Source organism: Phaenicophaeus curvirostris, chromosome 4, assembly GCF_032191515.1.
Source record: "Phaenicophaeus curvirostris isolate KB17595 chromosome 4, BPBGC_Pcur_1.0, whole genome shotgun sequence".
NCBI lineage: Eukaryota > Metazoa > Chordata > Aves > Cuculiformes > Cuculidae > Phaenicophaeus > Phaenicophaeus curvirostris.
This window is the reverse complement of record NC_091395.1, coordinates 28,697,265-28,718,448: the sequence shown is the minus strand read 5'-3', so window position 1 is coordinate 28,718,448 and position 21,184 is coordinate 28,697,265. Positions and strand designations below refer to the sequence as shown.

The following is a 21,184-nucleotide window of genomic DNA, read 5'->3' as shown; positions in this document are numbered from 1 at the left end:
GCAGAGTACCAAAATGAGGGGAAACATGCTAAATTGTTGTGCAATGTAATTTCAGAGGGAGGGCAAAGAGAGGCTGGGAAGCATTTATTTTGGACCCTCAAAATGTTGTGTCTAGGTTTGCATTACCAAGTTAGCTCCATCCAAACCTGGGCAGGAGATGCTTATCTGCGAAGAGGATAATTGGTTCAAAAGCAGGTAGTTAAATTCTTTTGTGTGATTAGTTGGACATCCAGAATCCTGTTACCACTATTAAGTGGTCAGAGCTTTTGTACAAGAATATGAAAAACTGAAAATGAAGTCAGTTTCTTTAAAATAAGTCTCTAAGACGAAACTGTATTATTTCAAATGAGCTTTTACTGGAGGGTTTTTCAGTAACATTGGTAGTTTTGGGAAGAAGTTTCTTGTGGTGCAAGTTCTTTTTCAGATGATGAATAGTTTTGATGAGTAGTTTTTTGACTTTTGATGATTTTTCTATCCTTGCAGTTGGTATTCACTAAGTATTTCTTTGAATAAGGAATGCTGCCCAAGAATTGCAGTTAGGTTGACTTTGCTTCTTTTCTAAGGAACAGGGACAAGAACCCTTTAGTTAGTATCATGCTGGATTGATTTCACTTAAAGAGGGATGCTGCTTCTCTAAATTCACCTGCATTTGTCTTCTCCACAATACTTTAATCCACAAAATTTTAGTTTTTCAACCAAATTAAGAGGATTGATCTGTGTACATTTCCTTACTTAAATGATCTTCTGTTGGGAATTGGCTGCCACAAAAATACAAACACATCAGAAGGGGGGAGTTGCATTAGTGACATTTGGTTTCCGTTTACTTCATTCTTGAGACTGCGGCTTGGCTACCACAGATCTAAGTTTTAGAGGTACCTGAAGTTCTTTCATATCATTTTTGTATACGACCTTCATATTTGATAGGAATGGTTGGACTCGATGATCCAATGGTTCTTTTTCAACCTGGTGATTCTATGATTCATTGCCCCTGTACTCAGCACTGGTAAGACCACACCTTGAATATTGTGTTCAGTTCTGGGCCTCAGAAATTGTACCTTTGATTGGCCTCACCTCTGTTTTGCTCTACTTGTTATTTTCTTACAAGATGCATTTAATTACATGTGGCAAAACATGAATGCACTAAGCACTGGAAAAATTCTAACACAAAGGCTCCCTCTCATTACAGAATTCTCATACCTAAGCAGTTCTTCTAATTCCAGATAAATTATTCAAGGTCTCCCCAGTGTAACAAGCCAATGTGTGACTGTGAGGCTTTTCTCAAGAACTTGGTGGAAGGCTGCATATGAGAAATTAATGCTTTTCCAGATGACGTTTTATCTGGAGCAAATAGAAATGCCATTGAAGCTGATATGACGATGTAATGAAAGATAAACTTCATACTGAAGAGGAGATGAGGCTGGGATTTCAAACCTCTTCTTTCTTCCCCTAAGCTTGCGGGAGTTTCATTTCCTGCTCCTGTTCTCTCCTGGGCACTAGCTCTATAATACTTTTAGAAATGATTCAGTGCTCTTCTGTTTGAATAAGCATGAAGAAAAAGTTTCAGTGTTTGTTAAATTGTGCCCCTTGAATTTAAGTAGCTTTCTACAGATCCTGCAAAATCACATCCTAAATGGTGGTGTAGTAGTAGTAGTAGTAAGAGGAGGAGGAGTAAATTAGCTGCTTGCCCGGGTGACTGAATATAGTTTTATTTGCATAGAAATTTTAATACCACCATGGGAATCCAATTTTCATCATGCACCACAGAGAGCTGTCAGACAGATCCATATTCTGCTTCCCTGATTGCACAATTGCATTTCATTCTTAAGTTATGCAGTTCAGCCACAAGTACTGGCCTGCAAGGGATTGCAAGGCAAGAAGCTCCAACATTGTACTTCAGAACTACAGAAAGTGTACTCTTGAGAAAACTCTAAATTAGTGGATTTAATTTTATACAACAACACTGAAATGTGAGATTTTATTTCACTGCGATCCAAACAGAAGTTAGCCAGAATGGTGGCCTTTGTTAACAAAACCAAAACTTGAAACCTGTGTCCCTGGAGGAAAACAAATGTGCAAAGGAGTATTTCTCTCAAGGCAGAAGATCTGACTTCTGCTTCAGTCTGATAAACAGAAAATTTATTGATCTCTTGCAAGAGGTTTACAGGCATAAATGTGTTGCCATCCCCTTCTGCTAAAAAAATCTCCATTACGAATGCCATTATGCTTTTTAACAACATTTGACAACACAAAAATCTAAATTTAAGCTTCCACCACAGATTTTACCTTGGCCTTTTCCCATTTCAGTATACAGTATCCACGTTGTGGGTATTAGCTCTCACTCCCGTATTTGCAAATGTTTGCTCAATTTTGTTCCCCCTTCTTAATTCGTCTTGTAATAGCAGCCTTGGTGAAGCTGTTTTATAGGACGGAGTACAGACCTCTGCAGTCAGTAGCTACTGCCTGCTTGCTGAATAGGCAAAGATTATGTTAAAAATCTTAGTATTTATGTAGGCTACTTTCGTGTCCACACTGATAGGCAGTTAGGGATGGTGCATTTCCCTTGTGTAGTCAGTGCAGTGGAATGGTCCATATTGGAGAACATGACCCTCTAAGTACTGTATGAAGCAGGTGATTAATCAATGTCCTTGCCTGGGTTTAGGTCAGAGCTGGAGTCACTACTGCTGTGCAGTGAAGAGCTTATTTCTGTTCATGTGTTCTTGGCTAAAGTGCAACTGACGGCTGCAGAGGCAGGGAAAGGTGTGCAGCGCTCAGAGGGGAAGGAGGGGGCCTGACTCATAATGGAAATGAGCAGAAAAAGTATCACCACCATACCACCGGGGTGTAGACACAGCGTCTTCACAAAATGGGCTTCATCAGAATTATATAATAATGTCCAGATTTTCTTCCAGGAAATTAATATAGTTTTAATGAGTTGAATCTTAAGATTTCCCTAGCCTCAAAATTTGCATTGTTTTTATAGCAAATAACGCATTTTATGTATGATGGAATATTTTAAAGAGGTCTGTAGGAAAAATAACTTTTTGTTCTGTTTAACCTGTGGCCTATTGTTGATGTTTTTTTTTTTCTTTCATGAGGATTCTTTGTATTTTTTTAAAGAGGAATTTAAAATGCAGGAAAGATATTGTTCAAGAATTCAAGTATGAAAAATTGCAGTAGTTGGTTGTTGTTTACTTACAATTATTTTTTTCTGAAATTTGTGATTTTCTAGACCTAAAAATGCATTTTTAGAATGCTGGAATTGTACACAAATACATTCTTCAGCCTACTCTGCGTGAACAGGTTAGCTGTAAGAAGAAATACTATCCACATCAGTGTTGGCATAAAATATGCGCTTATGCAACAGTGTAATGGCTTTAAATGCTTTCCTCATATAATTCAGCTGGTTTTTGGTGGAGTCATCAAAGATAAATTTTAACTAATATCTACAGGCAGGGCTTCAGCAAATAAAAGTCCCATAAATGTGCAGTGATAGAAAATAGAAATATAACAGCCTTATAGAAATAGTTTTATCATCTGTGTGCTGACAGCCCCTGTTCTGTGTAACAGCTCTTTTTACGGTAACTCCTTTGGAATTGTTCACAAAACCATGAAGACAGGTCAAGCATTTCTATCTGGTACCGTACCTCCCAGTTTCACTTAATGACCAGCGTATTGCATGACTTCAAAAGGCCCTGATGAACAACTAACAGATTCAATTTTGACTGTATTTTTTTTTCCCCTCCTATGCCAATAGTCCATATTGCCACTCCAAAAATCTTTTAGCCTCTGCCACAGTGACAGGCAGGATGCCCCAGGGAAGGAGACTGAGGTGTCATTTCTCCCTGCCCTCACTGACTAGAAAGCTGGGGTTGCTGCTGAATGATAATACACTGCCCTCCTACAAAAGCTTCCCTGGCAATCCTGGGCTGCACGATCATGCGTGAACAGCATTCAGATTTGCTACCTGAAAGGTTATTATCTCAACACAAAATGCCAATATAATAATGTGGAAATGTAGAACTAGGGATGCAGATCTTCTGTGAGTAGTGAGCTATATTACAAAGAACCATTTCTATTTCCAAGGAGATTTTGCTTTCATTTAGTCCCCATATTTGATTGACTGTAAGCACCTTAACTTTCACTCATAATGCAGAGCTGGGATTTTTGCTGTTCATTTTGAGGCCCGAAGCAGAAGACTGCAGCATAGCTATTGGAAAGCTACAAAATAGAGGCTTCTCATAGTAAGGGGGGAGAAAGAAGGATATAGGTTTTTAATTAATATTTTGTTCTGAAATTGCCTTCTCCTTTCATGCAGAGCATCACCCCCCTTTTTCAGCTACCCCTTGCTACTAGCTGCAAACCTGTAAAATATAAGCAGTGTTCCAGATATGCTGTACTCCAGCAAAATGTTATTCTTAGATCTTTAGGCTAAAACCAGTTTCAAGCTGTGTGAAAGACCCATCGGCAGACAATTTAGGCTATGAATCTCAGAAGAAGGGTATGCTAAAAAGGGAATCATAAACCCCCTGAGCTGCCAGATAACTGATTCTCTTTTAGCAAGACAGGTGGTTTTCTCATATAAAAAAATTAAAAATTGGAGACAGTTCAAAAGAAGAATCACTGCTAATGGGAAGACTGAACTGACAGATTTGCAAGGAGAGATTAAAGAAAGTTATATCCAGCTGAGCTAAGTAACAGAAAGGTTCATCAATAATTGAAAGGTGTTAGCTGCAAAGTGAGAGTATTTAGACCTGCACAAGGAAAAATAACTAGGAATGACATAAGACAGGTGTTTTTTAAAAAACGAGTAAATATATTAAGCAGCAATGAAACTATCAGACTGAGTAGTTCCATAAAGAAAGTGATTGCAGGCATGACAGTTGCAACTTAGGTTTGCTCTGTGGATATGATTTGTAAATAGATAGGGCAAGAATGCTAAGAAGGTGTATTTTAATGTATGGAGCAATCATGTCTTGAAAATAGATGGCTGGAATGATCCCTTCTCGGTCTTCAATCTCTTTCCTGCCCCATGCACTGTAACTGAGGCTTATTGTGATCTTATCTATAAAAAGTAATAACTTTGTGGGAACCTGAACTGTGGTATTATTAGGTCTGCTGTAAGGATCTTATATATACCACTTCATCACAGGTATTATTGACAGTGAGTGCTTTTACCACTTTTATGTATTCTCACTGCAAGTTGTTTTACAGCAAATCAGCCAAATCAAGCAATTTTTTTCCTGACCAGCTGAGCAGCTATGTCTCTTTACAAGCACTTAGGTGAATTTACTGTGCTAGGTTGTTAATAGTTTGGGTTAGGACAAAAGCAGGTGTCAAAACGTAACCCCCTGCTATTGCCTTCGCCTCAAAGATTATATCCACACATGTAAAATTACTCAGCTTTTTGAACCCCACTTTTCCATAATTCCTTTGTTTGGAAAGCCCATCTCCTCCTTTTCAGGATTCATTTTACTCCCTCTAATATTCTGCTTTTGCCTATAATTTCCCTCCCTTGCTGCCTGCACGTTAGGACTCGCTTTCAGGCTGAGTCACTGTCCTTTTAAATGCTCCTAGGAAGGGCTTTTTTCTCAGTCTTGCTGTCTATTTCTTAGCCAAGTGATGTTTGTAGGAAGATCAGAGTAAGTGCCCTGGTGCAAACCCAGGGTAGGAAGAGCTCTGTGAATTGGGGTGCCTATAAGACAGGCATACAAGTTGTATGGTTTGTTAACAGTGAGTTTACTTCTATCTTTTATTCTCTGGCTGTTTAGATAGACATAAAACTCCACCAGGAGGCAAAAATAATCTTGACCATTTTCAGAACCTGTAGGTTAAAACAGAGTTGAGCATTTGTGTGTAAGTTTATTTTGAAAAGATTTTTCTTTTATCTTTCCAATCATTCAGTGTCCACAGATGTTTCCCTTTCTGCTCCAAAATCTGCACAAATCCTCCCTGTACTGTGCCTATGAATGGAAATACGAAGTATTCCCTTTCTGGGCCTGCAGTGTCTAATTCAGATTGATAATGTATGAAAAGGAATGTGTCCCAAATACAGTCATTCCTTGTGCACTACATCTTGGGAGCAAGCAGCCAGTGTGGCTTGCTTCAGTAGCTTTTATATGTAAACAGTCTTTAAAAACATAATCTACATTGTCAAAGCCTAATCTAAATGATGTACTGACATTGCTTATTTTGATATGCTGGCTTGGTTTTGAATTCTCTCTGGATTGCCTGGCCCCAGATGGCCTTTTTGTGTTTTGTTTACTTTTCACTTAGCTGTCACATATTTATTCCCATTAGATGTACAAAGTCAATGGCTTCAGCCTAGTTTTACAGCATAGGGGAAGTGTTGAGTGAAGCCAAGCAGAGGGTCAGGAAAAAAGCAATGTGATTCACCAGGTCTGATATAGAGACTGATTAAACAGAAAACTGATTAAAGATCTGGTAGAGCTGCTAGAGATTATGGGTTTTTTTCAGGAAAATATGATTTGACTAGGAAGTGGAAATTCACTGAAAAAGGGCAGGACTAGTTTGAACTGAATTTCTGTTTTTAAAAGCTTGCTTCTGAATAAATGCTGAAATTTTGTATACATCCCATATATTTAAACAAAAAGAAAAATATTAATCTGTTTCAAATATGAATGGATAGTAAAATGTTACTTTAAAATCTTTTCAAGATAATGAGTTATTTTGGATTTATTTTAATCAACTAGTTAAAATGACTTACATGATCTTTTTGAATGGGAGTCTTTGAAGATATATGAAAACTCTTCGGGCTGAGAAAAATAATCACCAAAAATCTAGTTCACATGATCTTGCCCACAATCACACACAAAATCCAAGAGGCAAATGGGCGTTCGTGCCACCAGTGCAACCTGAAGCATGACTGAAACGCGGACCATCTTGAATGGTGGTCTTCCATCTGCATACCTACCCCCCCGCACTTCTCTAAATGTGAATACCTACCTTCCTTCTGAATGGTTGTTTTAACAGCTCAAAGAAAAAAATGAGGGGTGATTTGAGGTAGATTTTGGCATTGATAGTTTGATAGCAAACTGAAGTTTGCTTTGTTCCCTGAAGAAGGACAGTATAGGTTTCCTGCACAGCAATGTTTCACTCATGAAAAGTTGTTCTGAGATCAAATTTCTTCCATTTCTGGTGATGTGCTCAGCCATGGTACCAGTCACAGTGTAATTTTTGTACTGACAGCTGTTGGGCAACTAAACTTCACTTTCTTTGAAGAACAGCCTGTGCTAAAACTGTGGTGTTTTTAGGTGCACTGACCTCCTTTTGGACTTGACAGTCTGTAGTCTGAGCTCTTCCTCTGTCTACTGCAGGTGAAATATGGGAACTATGCCTTTGTATGGGATGCAGCGGTACTGGAGTATGTGGCCATCAACGATGCAGACTGCTCTTTTTACACGGTTGGTAACACTGTTGCAGACAGAGGATATGGGATCGCACTGCAGCATGGAAGTCCCTACCGAGATGTTTTCTCACAAAGGTAAGGTTTCAGAGGAAGAACAGTTCCTAAAAGAAGGTGTTTCTGAGGTCTGGACCCTTATTTTAATTTCATTTTCTGTGAGAGTCAAACGTCTTGTACCTGCAGTCCACTTTATTTCTTACGTAGGCACTCATTTCCTTGGAGACATAGTATTACTCCCCTTCCTAGAAGCAGCATTAAAAATACTTCATGTTGCTTTTACTCGAATTGTTCTTGTTTCTTTTGGAAAACATTAATGAGACAGTCTGAACTTCTTTAGCGGGAAAACGGGGAAAGAGTTGATTTATTTGCTATGGAGGGACAGCACAACTCAACCCTTCCTATTAGAGAAACCTTTTCTTAAAGAGAAAAAAGTAAACTTGGACAGTGAGACGAAAACTGAAGGGGGTGAAAAAGAACATTAGGTGTTTCAGTAAAAAGACCTATATTAGTACCCAACAGCTTAGGTGCTTATTCCAATACTAATCTATCTGTTGGACTACAAAAGTGAGATATCTAGAGATGCTTCTGCTTCTGTGTTTCTACAAGGATCAGAAATGCTAAATTAATTGTCTGCATTTTGCATTTGCAGTGTTTATGCTTCAGTCTAGTATTGTTTCATAAATAGAGATAAGTGTGAAATGTGAAAAACAACCAAACATTTTAAAAGTTTAATACCTGTTTTCGGGCTTGTAGGAGAAGATGTCGGCTAATCTCATAATTTTTTCTTATTCTGAGCCTATTCTTTCAACCCAATTTTTAATGTTTTTTGTTAGACACATAACAAAATTTTGCAGTTGCTGTAATAGAATTTCTTTTGAGTGGTTGCTATAATGAACGTGAACCACTATGTCGTATGCATATGCTTCATTCAGCCTTTGCCTTCAGTCCATAGAATGAGGTAGGGGTAAAAAACGTTGTCAATAAGTAAAACTATACAGATTCAGAATAATCACTCTCTGCTCACACATACTGCATGAACAAAAACTTGAATCCTTTGGATCTGTTCTATGTTGTGAGTGATTTGGCTAAATGTTGTGCTGGCATAACAGTAATCTAATACAAAAGCTCACAGGATCATTGAAAACTCTAATTCTAATGAAAGCTATATTTGCTTTATTTATTACAACTAGCATTATTGGCAATTATTTACTGAATACTCTAATCCCTTAATACCCTAGCCATGACCAGACCAGCTCTGCTAAAAACTTCTGGCTCTGTAGTGTTCAGGGTCTCCAAGCAAAGCAAAGGAATAAAATTTCTTCCAGTAATCTTCCTAAGAAATTCTTCCAGCTGTTAAGATCTCAGGTGCTAGTCAAGGTGTTAAGTCATTCTCTTCAGACCATTACCCATGTAGACTTGAGTATAAAAATTTGAAGGCATAGGGGAGTTTTGTAGGCTGTGTCTTTATTACTAAATACATTTGAACCTGCCAAGTGGCATGGCTCATGCCTGCATAGCTGAGCACTCTTCATCCCTGCCGCCACCACCTTCCTAGTCAAGGTAGATGTATCCCAAGCCACCCCTTAGGGACTGTTTCTGACATCATTTATATACTTGTTACAGTTCCCAGTACATGGGAGAAATGGTCACAGCTAGTTCTGGTAAGTGATTATCATCTTCGTCACAGTATTCAGTACCTGGAGAGGTTAGGTTATATCTTCTTCCACTACACTGCCTTTAGCAACTTCTGGATCATTGATCTGTGCAGGCCTGACATTTCCAAGTACAATTCTATTTCATAACAAAATTTCAGCATTTCAGTGTATTATTATATCTTGAAGGCATAGAAAAGCAGAAAGAAGCATAAAAATTTGCACATATATAGCCCTTTTTACCTGAAGATCTTCAGAGCGATATTTAAATATTAGCATCTTTCAGTGGATAGTAAATGCCATTTCCATTTAATGCACAGGGAACTCATAGCATAAGAAGACTTAAATGAATTCCCCAGGGTCAGGTGTTTTTCCCTGGTTGAATTGGGGATCATGGGAACTCATATTTCCTCATTTTCCATTCCCTGCTATAGTTATCAGAGTTCAGGTGGATGAAGAAAGAGATTATATGTGGGATATTGGACCACAGGAGGATCTGGATGGATACACAAAACTTAGCACTGATGAAAAAGTAACTCCGCACATTATCAAGAGCAATGGTGGAACACAGAAATTGGAATTTGCTAGGAGTGATGCTACCTACTGGAGAAGTTAGAGAACCCGAGACATATATATTCTGAAAATGTGTGTGCTGCCCCTTAAGTTTTTATTCCTGTATTATGAAAGCATATTATATTGCACTTCTAATTATGTTCATAAATATAGATTTACAGTTTGAAGCTGTGAAATACAATATAAGAAACAAACACATGAAAGAGAAAGCATGCTTACAAGGTAGCATACAAGATTTTGTTCTAAAAACCCTTCAGTACCATTCCTTATGATTACTTCCATGTGGTTTTCACAAATCATCCTTACTTTTCTTCCTAATGAAAAGACTGAACAACCTTCAGCTGTTGCAGACTGCATGCTAAAGAGAGAGGGAAATAGATTTCACTGGGTAGGGTTAGCAAATGTTCACATGAATATTTCACATTCTTTAATGCAACAGGGAACTGGTTTGAAATATATTGGCATTTATTGATCTTTCCCAAAATAAATGTATTTCTGTGAAAATACAGGGCTTTTCTTTTAAGAAATTTCATATAAATCCAAAAGCCGCACAGTGTTAAATCACTAGAGTGTAGCTGTAAAAGGTCTGGAAAGCACACAGGAGATTTTGGTCTCAGTGCAGGGAGCATGGGCATGAATTTAAGGTTTTACATTACCTCTTCTGAACATTCAGGTGATTCCTAGAGAAAGAGAAAAAGAGGGAGAGGTGTAAACACCCACCCCTTCTCTCCAATGCTGTGGGGCATGGGCTGCAATTAAGATAATGCTGTAGTAAAGTCTAGGCATTCGGGATTTCCAAAAGCACTCTGTTTGGGATGTCCACTATGTTGCTCCCCAGGGGGCTGACACATGCAAAATACTGTGGCCTTTGGGGACAGCAATGATATTCACCTGCTATACAAGGTAGTCCAGTCTCTATGGGAATTTACCCATCGGCTAGGCTACTTAAGAAAGGCATTAAACCTGCAATCAATTTTAAATGTTGCGGCACCATAAAAACATATCCAGGGCCTTGCAAAAGTTAAATTCCCTAATGTCATTTCCTCCCTTAATTGATGGTGATGGCATGCCCCTTTATACCATAGGCAGTTTTTTGAGGTGCTAAAAAGAATCCTGAAACAACGGAGAATGTTGTGAGAACAACATATGAGCCAGCACAATATGAGCCAGCAGTGTGCCCAGGTGGCCAAGAAGGCCAATGGCATCTTGGCTTGTATCAGAAACGGTGTGACCAGCAGGTCCAGGGAGGTTATTCTCCCTCTGTACTCGGCACTGGTGAGACCGCTGCTCGAATACTGTGTTCAGTTCTGGGCCCCTCACCACAAGAAGGATGTTGAGGCTCTGGAGAGAGTCCAGAGAAGAGCAACAATGCCGGTAAGGGGGCTGGAGAGCAGGTCTTATGAGGAACAGCTGAGAGAGCTGGGGTTGTTTAGCCTGGAGAAGAGGAGGCTGAGGGGAGACCTCATTGCTCTCTACAACTACCTGAAAGGAGGTTGTGGAGAGGAGGGTGCTGACCTCTTCTCCCAAGTGACAGGGGACAGGACAAGAGGGAATGGCCTCAAGCTCCGCCAGGGGAGGTTTAGGCTGGACATTAGGAAAAAAATTTTCAGAGAAAGGGTCATTGGGCACTGGAACAGGCTGCCCAGGGAGGTGGTTGATTCACCTTCCCTGGAGGTGTTTAAGGCACAGGTGGACAAGGTGCTAAGGGGCATGGTTTAGTGTTTGATAGGAATGGTTGGACTTGATGATCCGGTGGGTCTCTTCCAACCTGGTTATTCTATGATTCTAACAAAGGCTGCAGTGATGGTCCTCTTGGACACATACCTGTGTTTGGAATGTACGTAAGCTGATGTGCAGTAGGTTATCTAATACTCATGACAGTGAAGAAGCACACAAGCTGCAGTTCCCTGAACATGGTGCAGAGCCAGTGCTGTCAGCCTCCCTGCTCCAAGCCTCAAATTGCTGCTACCAGCCTGTGCCTGTGTATCTGCATAGAATGCAGTCCTCCCAGTACAGAATGAGCCTCCAAAGAACCAGAAAGAGAAAATGCTTATATATTAGGCTACATCTAAATTAACACAAAAGGTGCAATATTTACTTGATTTTAAATTTATGCCATTAAGCATGTATCATACAGGAGTGTGCTGCCATTGAGGTACACTTGCTTGCATTGGCTCATATTGTGTTTATAATTTTACAAGTGTAAGGTAGTACCTGTGCCACTTAGAGAAAAGACTGAGTACTCCCAAATATTTGAACTGATGCAACTTAAAAGCAGAATTATTCTTGCAAATGCAAGTTTGTGTATAGTGAAATATTAGTGGAGAGTGTGGCAAAATGTATGCCACCTGGAAATCCATTCATATTTGCTGGGCTTTTAACAAAATTAATTCCAGCCCCCCACCCCCCACCCGAAGATGAAACCTTGTACAGGATTATTCTTACCAGACTCAAAGAAATCTAACATTCTTGGGATGAATAAAATGTTTTTGATCAGAAAATTTGTACTGTTCAAAGTGCAATATCAATATGCCTTCAAAAAAAGCATTTTGTGTAGGTATAGCTTAGTGCGGAAGGGTAAGCAACTGAAACTCTTCTTCAAGACCTACATTTTTCACATGCATAAAATCTCTTCTAGGCCAAAACAAAGACATGAGCAGCAGTGAGTGGTCTGACTGCAGAATGAGATTGGCTTTTTGTTGTACTGGGATGGCAGATTGGCCAACTGGGGTCCCACGCAGCTCCTGTAGCCACTCCCTACCTGATGATCTCTCTGAAAACAGGTGCTCCAAGCCCATCCTGAAAATGAGTGTGTGGCTGTAGCACAAATAATATAGAAAATAATCTGGGTAACATTTGAATGATGAACCTGTCATAGCATCCTAATGAATTCATTCACGCATTGCAGAAAAACACATCTGATGGTGCCATTAGGTAGTCAGTTGATATGCTCAGGTAGATTGCTGTCCTCTTTTCTTTGCCAGTAAAACTTCCGAGCACCAGCAGCCTCCAGACAGTGTGTCACACTTATATATATATATAATTTTTCTTTCAAAGCAATGACAGGGGCAATAGTAAGAGGAACTTCCCAATTTCCTAGGAGAGTTTGAAGAGGATGTGTCATTTGATTCATGAGGAGCTGTGCGCTGACACTAAATTTGACACCTGTTAAGGAGTCTTTTCAGCCCTAAACTTTAAAACTTCCGTTGTACCCCTGGGAGGTATAAATATAATTGCAAACTCTTTTAAGAGTGTTTTGTAGGATGTCTGTGCCTCCTACAGTGCAGTAGCAATGGCTCAGATACTGCACTGGTGGCTGGCTTTTGGTGGAGGTCAAGCAGGGGGTAGCAGCAAAGCACTTGGATCCCACTCACATTTCTGCTTCCTCTGCTGTCTGACTCTCTCCTGAACTACAGTCCTGGCCACACAGCACATCAGAGGCAGAGAGAAAGGAAATATTAATTTCATACTCACCAGAGGCCAGCAGCCAGCTCTTCGCTTAAGTAACCAACATAGCTTAAGAAGCTACCAACATCCAGTACTGCTGAAAAAACAAGCCACAGCTGTTTTGCATTCCTTATATCCCAACAGCATCCACATGCATTGTGCCCGAAAGACTTCACTTTTAAATACTGATAAAAGAAAATAGTAAGAATAGGAAAAGAAAAGGCAAGATTGTCATTACAACCCACAGTATAAGACTCTTGCTTGTTCATCAGCTGTGTTTCTCCAAATGGCTCTCACCCTGGCCAAGCACAAGCTTACAGACACTTAAAGTTGTGTGTGTGCCCAAAGAAGCAGCAGCTGCATACCTCCTCATGGTCATCTATAACAGGTGACATATGCAATGGCATAATGTATGGGAGGTACAACCACTGTATAGCTTCTGCAGAAACCTCAGATTGAATTTGGTTAAATCACAAAAGGTCACAAAGAATTTGTGTTGCTGCTAGAGAGGCCAGTCACTTTTTTCTGTCCTGAAGGGAGAAAGAAGTGGAGATTTGTAATGATTTCACCATGGCAAGTCTAAAGACAGATCACTAGCAGCAAGTATTGCACTTTCAGATGTCCAGAACTTTGGAGGCAAGGAAGAGAGCCATTGTGTAGCATTTCAGACTCCCCCTTAGTAAATCATTAATGATATGCTTTAAATAAACGGTCTTGTCCTTTTTTTATTTCATCAGCAGAACCTTGAGATTTAGAAAGTTCCTGGCACAAGTCATAAATATGTGTTCTTCCTGTCTCCTCACTATTAATTCTGGCTCCTTAGATTTTCATTCGGTGGCTTGGAGGTCACTGATATCCAAAGACTCCAGCACAAGGAAAATTACTTCTTTCCTAACTACATTGATATCTTTCTCTGAGTCCCTAGGACTATGTACGCCTTTCTTTGAAGAGATTCTCCCCTCCTCCCCTCCTCTTTTGATGGGGGGCGGGAGGAGGGGGAATGTTCTTTGTTGTTGGGGTTTTTTTTGGTGGTTTTTTTTATGAAAACCCAAGAGAGTGTCCCTTATTCCCTGATTTATCTTTACCAAATATGGGGAAAATAAGAGTCTTGGACTACATCCTGACCCTGCAGAGTACTGACAATAATGATATAATTGGATTTTTCATTATTAAATACAGTTGTTATCTACAGAAGGGTGGGTGCCTTAGTAAGGGCTCAACTTTACTTTGCCTCAATTATTTGTTTAGAAATAAAATATTATTCTGAGCTGTATGTATAACATTCTGGAAAATACAGCAGGGAAACTAGTAAAATCCCTGTCCAAAGAACTTTTTTCTTCTATTCCAGAAAATTAGAAAAATCTGCAAATCAGGAGAATTATTAGACTTGAAGCAAACTCCTAAATTTAAATAGGAAACTAATTCTTAGAGCCTGCCTTTAGATCATGTCTCAAGTTCATGTAGCCGAAACTACAGTAGTGAGAGGAAAAAAATCAAAATTAATCCTAGATTTCTGAGCAATCTAACATGAGAATCCAGTCGTAATTGATTCAGATATAGTCATTGTTATTAAAAGCTTTAACTTCAGAGTAGCACATAATAGCAAGACAGTTTCTCAGATAACCAGGATACTAAATAAAAAAATGGTGTAACTCACCAATGTAATATTTCTTGACCATCCAAAATAACATCTATCGGGGGGAGGATTGCTATGTTAGACTTGTAGGGGTGAAACTGGGAAGTGCACCAGGTCTCAAAACATGTTCACCTTACTTTTTCCTGACCCTTCCTCACCTCAGATAAACTGCAATTGTCATTCATGTCAGGAAACTCACCTTGTGGAAAGTGTGCACAGATAGCCAGCTGCCTGTCCTGGCAGAGCCTCAGAGTGGTCGCGTTCTGCATGGCTCATACCCAGGCTACCAAATCCAGGCTGAAGGTCTGTAACCCCAAGTGGATTTTAAGAAAACATGTAGATTCATTGTCATTTTTTAAAATGCCATCCATCCATGACTTCATATAAAGCCCTAGCAGAAAGCTTTTGGCCCACCATTATTCTCTCTTCTTTTTTCTACTAAGCCCACCACCACGTGATCTGAGCTTAGTGTTCTGTAATCCTTTCTAAGCACGTTGCTAATAGTGTTCCGCAAGGACCAGATGATCTGATGTTGTCCCTTTGCATCCTACTCCACTAACTGCCTAATGCAGAGCTGCAGGTTTTGAAGATTCCTGCGTTGTCATCAGAAATGTTTCCTGGCTTTATCATCCATTTGCATCTTGTTTGCTAGTCAGAGCTGCTGGCTATAGGACTACAGTGAAGCTGTGGCTCCCACGCATCACATTGTGAGAGCAGGAAAAAATGATTTTGTTGATTCCTGATGATGTACATCTGGTGCTTGCATGTCTTACAGTAAATTCATGATTAGAGGTTGAAAGAGATAGACACACCTACAGAAACACAGACTTTAGCAGTTTTTTAATCTGCTGTAATATTAACTGAAGAGGTGGGTTAAAAGATACTCCAGCACATCTGAAGTTTATAACGTGCACATAATGGAAGATTAATTAATGAAAACATATAAAGGCAGCAAGCAGATTAGTGGGCTTTTAAAATATCTTATAATGCTAATTGATGGGATAAGTTAAAGGATCTTGAAGTAGCAACACTGAGATGAAGGAAATCGTAAGGGAAAGGCCTCAGATCTTGCATTCATACAGCATAGAGCTATGAGAATCACAGAACTGCCTGCCAGCTTCATCATGGGATGGCACCTCTGCATCCAAACGATGCTGTGGTGAAGGAGTTGCTGCACATTGGAAAAGAGATGCCATTAAAAAGACAGCTTCATATTTTCTCTTTTTCCTCATGAATGCTCACTTTCAGAAAGAGCACCACAGTCGAAGTTTCAGAGAAGCAAGCCAGGTAAGCTGTTTATGCATATTAATTCCCCATGAACCACCCCAAAGAAAGCAGTCTAATTGTAATGTGTTATATTGCTAGTAGATACCACTTTGCAAGCTCTTTCTTACTACTTTCTATCCACTTCTGTAGCCTTAGGCACCTCAGACTTGGCATGTAAAATGACCAGGTATTGCCCAGTGACATCTGTGCAGACCAGTCAGTGGAAGCGGTGTTGTTCATCCAACTATGTATAAGCAATATTTATTGTAAGCAGAGTTCTTCATGTGTTTTAAAGAGTGAGTAAGTGCGTGTCTGCAGAGTTTGAAACTGCTTGATTGTAAATCTATGACAGAAAAGCTAAATGAAGAGTAAGTGAGTGGATTCCCTCCAAGAACTTCCCATTTTACGAATTCCTGAAGAAGATATTAGGTTTGGTATTAATGCATATTTTCCTGTAGTACATTTTTTTTGGTATCTGGTTACTTTCTCTTATTTTTATGAACATCAGTCTTATGAAGAACAGGTTTAACTAATCACTCCAACTCAGTTCAGTAACAGTGTTGCCTTTGAAATGGCGTGGAAAATTAGTGCAAAGCTTTCCCTGGAAATAGGAAGGATCCAGTCATGCAGCTGTCTTGACAACAGAACAATAATCACAAATAAGGGTTTAGCTCACCTACCCCATAGCAGCATTACCTGACAAAGGTTCCTTGCTCTTGCCCTAAGTTGTTCAAAATGCTGGCCAACTTATTTCAGTTAAAATGAGCAAAAATAGCAAACCAGAAGAGAAAAACAGATCCTTCCTAATCTATTTTGTTGGCTTAAAAGGTAATTAACCTTTAGCTGGCCTATAAAGCTAGTCTTCATCTGGTCCTGTTTTCCAAATAAAAGTGGAATGTCTGAAAATAAAGCTTGTTTTCAAAGCTAGAATATGCTCTGTTAAATAGTGAACTTGATGATATGACAACGTGATGATATGATACGTAAGCTAAAAATGTTGCTTCTTTCTGTGGAACTACTGCACCAGGGGCTACCTCAGCCTTCAGAGATTTTTCCTGCTGTAAAACACCTATCTACTATTTGTCACCCATCCTCGAATTGCCAGTAGGCAAAAGAAGGTGCTAGCCTTGCTTGATGACCTCGGTCATGTTTGGAGGTAGGGAAAGGGAAAAAAACCCAACATAGAGAAAGTCTCCAGAATGTAGAGCCAAGGAAGAGTGGTGGCAGGGTTTGTAGCAGAGGTGTCTTCTCTTGTTGAAATAGGATGTGAGGAGGAAGTAAGCTAGTTGCAGAGACAGAGGGACTAAGATGAGAGGCACTCTAGAGAGAGAAGATGGGTGCTAGTGGATGATTACAGGGGGTTAATAAATGGAGCTTTCCTTGTTGCTCAGATGCATGCAGGGAGGAGATTAGTGAAGTCAAAACTCTAAGGAAACTACCCAGAGAAGCTTTCTGCTGTGTCTCAGAGTAAACCCATCAGATAGGCTGCTCCCCAAAGCAATCAGGTGGAAATTAGGAGGAGTTTGATAGTGTTCCCAGTATGTCTGAGTACTGTGGTTAGAGACGATTGGACTAGTTGGAAGGTGAAGGAGTGGGAAGCCTTTACTCTCTGAGTGCATGAGACCTCGGTAGACTTTAGGAAAAAAAGCTCTGGGAATGAGGTATTGTGAGGTCTTAAAGAGCTCTGTCCAAATCCCAGAGAAGACTTGGTACTTGGCAAGCCAACTAAAGCAGTAAGCTGCAAAAAGGCTTGTGTCAAGATTTTTGTTTGGCACGGTGTAAACAGAAAGTGGCTTTGGAAAACTGTGCTGTGTGCTTCAGTTACCATGTAGCCCAGCTGAGCTGCACTGCATACCAGAGCGCTCAAAGATCCGAGTAATGGGAAGCAGGCAAATAGACACCTGGAGCACACATCCAGCTGTTCTGCTGCTGCAGGCGCTGCAGAGCCTCTGCTCAAGCCAAGCAGAAGAAAAGTGCTGCTGCAGCTTGCCTTGGCACAAGCGTAAGGAGCACAAGGTTGCAGCTCATCAAAACCCACACGCAGGCAGCAGGTGTGCTTAACTAGGCTGTGACAGTCTGATCCAAATTTCCCTTGAAATATTTCATAGACTTGATCCCTAGCATTGGCTAGAATGGGTCAGAATGGGCTCCCAAACGAGCACACTTTGACTGTGTAGATTTTGCAGTGTCAAAACAGATAGAAGCATTTGCTAACATGAACTAATACGGATATGTCGGGGACTCTTGCTTGCACAATGTGAATTATATGCTACTTTAGTGCCAGTCAGGTTAGGTTAGCCTAAAATAAAACACAGCCCTGATCTCAGCCGTCATAGTTTGATGACTTTTCTTAAAAACCAAGTGCCTTTCCTGAGCCAGATTTTGTACTTTAACATGACTTCATTCTGCTTTATGACTAAGTGCAAGCAGAGAAAAAAAAGTATGATATGGCCAAGGAAGAACTGTGCTCACCACTTTATTCATAAAACACTTTTGCAAAGTGCATTTAGTAATTTGCTGTTGTAACCACCCGCATGCAGAGCTTTCAGTGCAGAGCTCTGACACTGTATTTAGTTCCTACTTTGACTGCTCAGCTAAAACTTCCATTTGTATGCATTTATTCTGCTTCACACATTGTGTTATCAGTCACTTTCAATATTTCAAAGTCATGGCAGTCTCTTTCTGATGTACATTTGTCAGAGTGAACTGCCTTGATTGGTATTATTACACACTGCAGTTCCTGACTAAGAGAAAAGTCTTATATAAAACCAGAATATTGAAATTGCTCAATAAAACAATAGATAAAACAGAATAAAATTAGTGTAAATGAACAGAAATAGATGCTTTAGATGATCAGCCAAAAAAAAACTTTAAAGAGGAGGAGAGGAGGGCAAGGCAGGATTTATCATCTCTTACAACAGAATTAATCAGGAAAAAATCTGATTTTTCAAATTCATATGCAAGGTATTGAAAATGGCTCTTTTCCGCTGCTTCATAGTGAGTCAGTAAAGTATGTCTTAATTGGACTTTCTCTTAATCAAATACTTTATCACATTCCTCTAATGATTACTCTCAATGGAAGGTTTTTAATAATCAGTCCATTACAGTCACAGCACAATATAACGAGGGGTTTTGGCCTAGCCTGAGAGAGTGCTTACACTCCTGATTAAGTCCTAGTGGTAGCAATTTATCACAGCATATGAGCAGGTCTCTCTCTCTCTCTCTCTCACATGCTTAATAATGGTGCAGGTGCTTTGCTAGTTCACTTTAAGAGCCTTTATAGTTTAGGAGGGAACCTGGAGGAAGCACACTTGTTTGGAAAGGTAATGATCTTTCTATGCTAATTACAAGGGAAAAAAACTACTTACATTTGCTACTGTTGTCTTCAGCTGAAAAAAAATGTATAACGGGTGATTTTCCAAAGCAGTAAAGAAAAGTTGCCCCTTAATTACCTTACTTTGTAGACAACTAGGTACTATGGCTGCTTCCAACAACGCAGAAAAGTTTCAACTAGTAACAGGCATGGAAGGGCAAAATAACTTCACTGGATGTAGTTTTGTAACTGGGATGCATAAACATCACCAAAGAGATCATTGTTACTTCCAAAGATATCAGATTTTTACAGAAAGCCCATAAGACAGATAAACTGTTGGTTTGTGTTTTTTTTTAATTACAATTGATTTTTTTTAATTAAAAATAAGCTCCATGTGAGTAATACTTGGAGAGAAAAATAGCAGAGTAGTAAGCATGGATTTGCAGTGCTGAGAGCAGGGATTAGAAGTTCTTGACCTAGGACTGAATTTTATTGGCTTTGCTTGGGGTATGCTTAGGGCAGTATGTGAGAGAAAGTGTGCAGAACTTGCATTAGCTTAGAAATGTGCACTCCATTTTTAATATTGTTTGGTTGTATTAATTTTCTTGGATTTGGGAGGATTTCAGTCAATTAGTAATGGATTCTCGGGTCATGGAATTGTGCAAGATTTATGCTGGTTTAGTTGACAGGAGAATTTAATTCCATAAATATGTCTTTGGCATAATTCAGATGTAAGGCTCAAGATTAACATCCCCATGAAACAGGGAATTAATGTTCGTTTCTTTTTATGCCTGTGAAGTAGTATGCAAAGCTACAGTCATGTGTCAGCTCTGACAGTCACACTTGTGCAGCAATCAGGGCTTTCAAAAAGGTATCAGGGTTCACCTGCAGCTTCAAACCCCCCTGCGTTCTTCCGCCATTCTATATAAATCTGAAGAAAAGCGTAAACTCTACAGAAGAAAAGCAATTGAAAATGAGGCATGGTGAAAGCCTAGAGGAAGTGAAGGTTTGTTGATCTTCTTCATGTCTCTCTTATATTAGAAACACCTACAATGCTCATTTTTAGTTTTTTTAAGAGTGGCAGTCTTGCTCCCAGTTAAATATATAAGGCTTCTTGAAAATAAGAGGGTTTAGACAGAATCACTCTCAGGTGTTTAACCCAAGAACAAATATATCCATGGCTATTGTAATATAGTTAGTTTTGCTGGCAGCAACTTTATTTTCACCCCCAAAAATGAAACGTTTTTGTGCATATCTGAGCTAGGAGCAGAGCAATAGTGCACAGCGATACCCTCTCCTCTGCTTTTCGAGGAAAAGGGCTCTCACTCCAACTTGCTGTGAGAAGCTAAGCTTGGAGGGATGAATGACATATCCAAGGTAACTCCACAAATCACTCAGCTAGCAAAGCCATTGCTTCTCCCACCATCCCCTCTCTGCCCATCTTACCAGCTTTTCTACCTTTATTCCTAGTGTAGGCCACACGACTTAACTGTTTCCTTGCTCTGAGGCCTTTTTTTGCAGAAGAAATCCAGGGTAGATTTGGCATCAGAGTTTTTTTAAGGGCTAGAGTTAGGAGAAACAGCCTCTCTGCTTCCGCTGAGAACTGTGATAGCTGAGGTTAAGGGAAGCTGCAGGCTGCAGAGCTGGCACAGCCGCGGGCTACGCATGGGCTTAGCATCCTTCCTCTCCCTCCTGCTGGCTTTATCTCAAATTACCTGCTGCCTCGCCACCACCAGCTGTTTCCTTTTTTTCTGCCCAAAGCACTTTCCTTCTGTTGATTCAGTTATCACAAACCCTTTTAGCTGCTTCAGTGTTACGTAGAAACCTGTTGTCCTTTGAGCTGCCAAACAAGGCTAGTGGTCTGCAACGTGGTC

General features: G+C 39.9%; 1 protein-coding gene across 7 annotated transcripts in view; it reads left to right on the top strand.

Moving 5' to 3' along the window:
* Positions 1-21,184, top strand: part of GRID2 (glutamate ionotropic receptor delta type subunit 2) — a 726,503-nt gene that overhangs the window by 647,037 nt on the left and 58,282 nt on the right. For all 7 annotated transcript variants that reach the window (XR_011337353.1, XR_011337352.1, XR_011337351.1 and 4 more), the window contains exon 14: positions 7,335-7,501. Coding sequence is in view for 2 of the 7 variants with exons in the window: in XM_069855621.1 (XP_069711722.1) it covers positions 7,335-7,501 (167 nt within the window). In the remaining 5 variants the exon portion in view is untranslated. The remainder of the gene's footprint in view (positions 1-7,334; positions 7,502-21,184) is intronic.